This window comes from Trachymyrmex cornetzi, unplaced genomic scaffold (genome assembly GCF_001594075.2).
Source record: "Trachymyrmex cornetzi isolate Tcor2-1 unplaced genomic scaffold, Tcor1.1 scaffold123, whole genome shotgun sequence".
Taxonomy (NCBI): domain Eukaryota; kingdom Metazoa; phylum Arthropoda; class Insecta; order Hymenoptera; family Formicidae; genus Trachymyrmex; species Trachymyrmex cornetzi.
Genome location: NW_017295795.1, coordinates 407,257 through 410,677, shown reverse-complemented (window position 1 = coordinate 410,677; position 3,421 = coordinate 407,257). Strand labels below are relative to the sequence as shown.

Here is a 3,421-nt window from a genome sequence, read left to right as displayed (position 1 = left end):
CCGGTAACTTATTAGGAAAAAAGCAACAAATTTTTGACAACTTCAATCACACGCTATCAATTTTAAAACCGCGGGAGGTTTGTCATACTTGCGTTTCCTGCATGTTTACCTAATAAATGACGAATTACGACGATTTCAAGCGGTAACAAATCATGACCATTTTAGTGTCATCATCTCCCGGACTATGACATTTGGATTCGAGAAATATGCTCATATGATAGTATTGATAAACGTAAGGCGAATAAGCGACAGAGATACGGATTATATAGGTAAACATACTAATATGAATTTTCTTTTCATGACATTAAAAATAGCGATTGATATAATATTATAAAGAGTTAACATATTCGAACGCAATGAGAATAGCAATTAATCACGATTTCGCAGTCATATCTAAGGAAATATAAACGATCTATTTGCTTGTACTGTGCAATATTGCTAAAATTTTGGTAACGTGTTGACTAGATACAAGCAGTTTCGAGGAATAGAAAGAGTATTCCCAAGTAATATAGGAACGGATGAAATAGTAGTAGTAGTATATAGAAAACTTGACCTATCCAGAGAAATCGATTCACTATACAGCGATAATCTTTCTCTTTCTTCTATTTGCTACATAACTTGTTTATATTTACTTTCTTTAACAATACTTAAAGACCAATCTAAAAATGTTAAAATGCAGGAAACTGTAAATATGTTTATAAACGGTACTTAGTACAAGTAATGAATATGTTTTGTCTTTATACAGGGTTGCGTCTGTGTCCATTCGAATCACAGTATATCCAGATGGCAATAATGTTCTGTTGACTAGGCGAACCTTGTTCTTTATCACTTTTGCTGAGGTATAGAGGAGACTGTGATACCTATTAACTTCTTTTAATATATATATATATATATTTTTTTTTCAACATTTAACCATTTTTTCCTTTTTTTTTAAATTTCAAATATATATTTGCAGAGATTAAACAAAAATTTGTAGAAAATAGCACATCTTGAGTCTCTTTTTTAATTATCATTCATTTTGTCTGAATTTATATTCACACGGTTGTCCTTAATAATAATGTTTGCATATTATATTTAGAAGACGTTCTTGACTGGATGCTACCTATTTGTGATTGTTCCAATATTGCATGATTGTTCCAATATTGCATGATGTGAGTTTACAAATTTTGTAGGCATTCGTGTACATCATCATCAAGGTACAAAGATTTTTTAAGCAGATTATTCGGAGATAACCGCATGCAATCTTTCGAAAATAATCTTGAAATTTCATATTCGTTTCTCTTTAGAAAATTTCTTTTTGTAACTATATCTGCCTTCCGATGTACATTCCAACAGTATGGATAAATTATTTCATTTTTTTTTACAAATTTATAGATTAGACGTGGAAAATATTCTTTAAAGCATGCTATGCAAACACAGTGTTTTTGAGAACATATTGTTACATATAGTAGAAATGCTAGTTCATCGAAAAATGATAAACTTTTATTTTCCCCTTTAATTACTTTCCCCTTACTAAGGATTGTATGTAAAAACACAGATAAATGATCTTCATTAAGTCCGTAAGTTATTGCAGCCTTTTTTTGTGAATATCCAAGCTTTAAAATGTCTTTAATTGCTATCTTGTATCTATGTAATTCAATACGGTTTTCTAAGTTTTCAGACTGCATTATAATAACCTATGAAAAAGAGGAAAAAAAATAAAAGTACATTCAAAGGTGCGTGTCTCTTGAAATAGTTTCATAAATGAACTAACAATTAAAATCACAAAATCTCAATCATCTAAACTTTTTTGTATATCAATTTTTTTAAGAAATTGGAAAAGTGTACTTAAAAACTAAAAGGAGATATAAATAGTAAAAAATACTTACGAAGTATTTTGTCTTGATCTTTAAGGATGAAAATTAAGTAAGTACAGGACATGTACTTAGTCAGATTGTAAACACGTAACGACTGAAGCAATATCATCAAGCAGCCAAATTTAAAGACTTTCATTTAGTGTTGGGAAGATAAGTATCATATGTCAAGATACATGTCCCTAGGCGTCATAGTCTCCTCTACACATCTAGAAAAAACTTATTTGTTTTCTTCCTTTTACTTGGCAGTGAACTCGGGCCAATAATTTATATAATAACGTTGCGTTAATCCTTCGAACAATCTCTCGAGCCACATCGGTAATCCATCTAAAAGGTCTTGATATAACATGTTTCCCTACAAGAAACATTGTTGGTAATGTGATAATTACTGAAAATCAAAAACATTCTTAATTATATTGTCGCATACCTCGTCTTGATCGGATTCGTTGGAACTATCAAAACCGATAAAAGCGCCTGTTTCCGGATCCTCCGATTTTTTGGCAAGTTGCTTGGTCATTTTTTCCATACGCTATAATATAATACAATTGTTTTATTTTCAGATAACATAGACAACTTCAAGGAATTTAGATTATTTCGATACATACCTTAGAACCTTTACCTTTAGTACATTCTGGATGTTTGGCATGGTACATGCAGAAATACTTTCGATGTCCATTTAAGGACAAGACTGTACCAACGCAATTTTTTATATTTATGTTTAATTCTTTCTGGTCGGGTAAAACGAGAGATAACAGTTTCTTGTACCAATCAAGACCCCTTTCTAATGACAGATGTGCGAACATAAGCGTTTTATTCTTTCTGAGAATGAAAAACGATTTACGATAACACTCTCTTTCTCATATTGTCATGTACATCGTTAATATTCATATATGTAAAATTTCAAATAATTTGCAGCATAGAGTACTGACTAAAATAGGAAATGCTAATAAACAGAGCGTACCTATAAGGCCACACAGCTTTATGAAAAGCTGGTAATAACTTTAATCGGCTTTGTGCGTCAACTAACAGAACGATGGTTCGGCATCCTGGTTTCAAAAGCCGAACTAATCCATAGTATTTCTCCACACGTAATTCGTGCAATCGTAGTTGCGGCTGCGATGGAAGCGGCTTGACATTGTCTTTGCACTGAACATGTTCAGACTGTACACTTGCTTCTTCTAGTTTACTAAATATAAAAAACAGAATGTACAAATTCATTTATATATATATATATATATATATATGTATATACATACAGGGTGTCCCGTTTTAAATGATCCAGCCAAATATCTCGAAAACTAAACCCAGTAGACAAAAATGTTTCAGACAAAAGTTGTTTGAAGGGGGACATAAGATGGTGCCATCGATTTGACCTTGGATAGTCACGTGAAGGTCACCTTTAATTTTTTAAATGGAACCCCTTATTTCTCATTGCACATTCTTACAGCTCATCTCGAGAGCTTTCCGAAACATTATAATTAAGTTACTTTTCGTTAAGTACTAATTAAGTTATAACAGTGAAAAAGAATAAATATCATCTAAACTTTAGGGAATAAATATTAATATTT

The 3,421-nt window shown here is 31.4% G+C and overlaps 1 protein-coding gene across 2 annotated transcripts in view; it reads right to left on the bottom strand.

The window, feature by feature from the left end:
• Positions 1 to 1,001: 1,001 nt before the first annotated feature.
• l(3)80Fg (dnaJ homolog subfamily C member 16 l(3)80Fg) overlaps positions 1,002 to 3,421 on the bottom strand; it is a 7,761-nt gene continuing 5,341 nt past the window's right edge. Inside the window, exons 9-13 of one of the 2 annotated variants that reach the window (XM_018521662.1) lie at positions 2,815 to 3,039; positions 2,459 to 2,672; positions 2,277 to 2,382; positions 1,869 to 2,208; positions 1,002 to 1,676 (exon numbers count right to left, since the gene is read on the bottom strand). In XM_018521662.1, coding sequence (XP_018377164.1) covers positions 2,063 to 2,208; positions 2,277 to 2,382; positions 2,459 to 2,672; positions 2,815 to 3,039 — 691 coding nt within the window. In that variant the 3' untranslated portion in view covers positions 1,002 to 1,676; positions 1,869 to 2,062. The remainder of the gene's footprint in view (positions 1,677 to 1,868; positions 2,209 to 2,276; positions 2,383 to 2,458; positions 2,673 to 2,814; positions 3,040 to 3,421) is intronic. The other variant, XM_018521670.1, reaches the window with a different exon arrangement.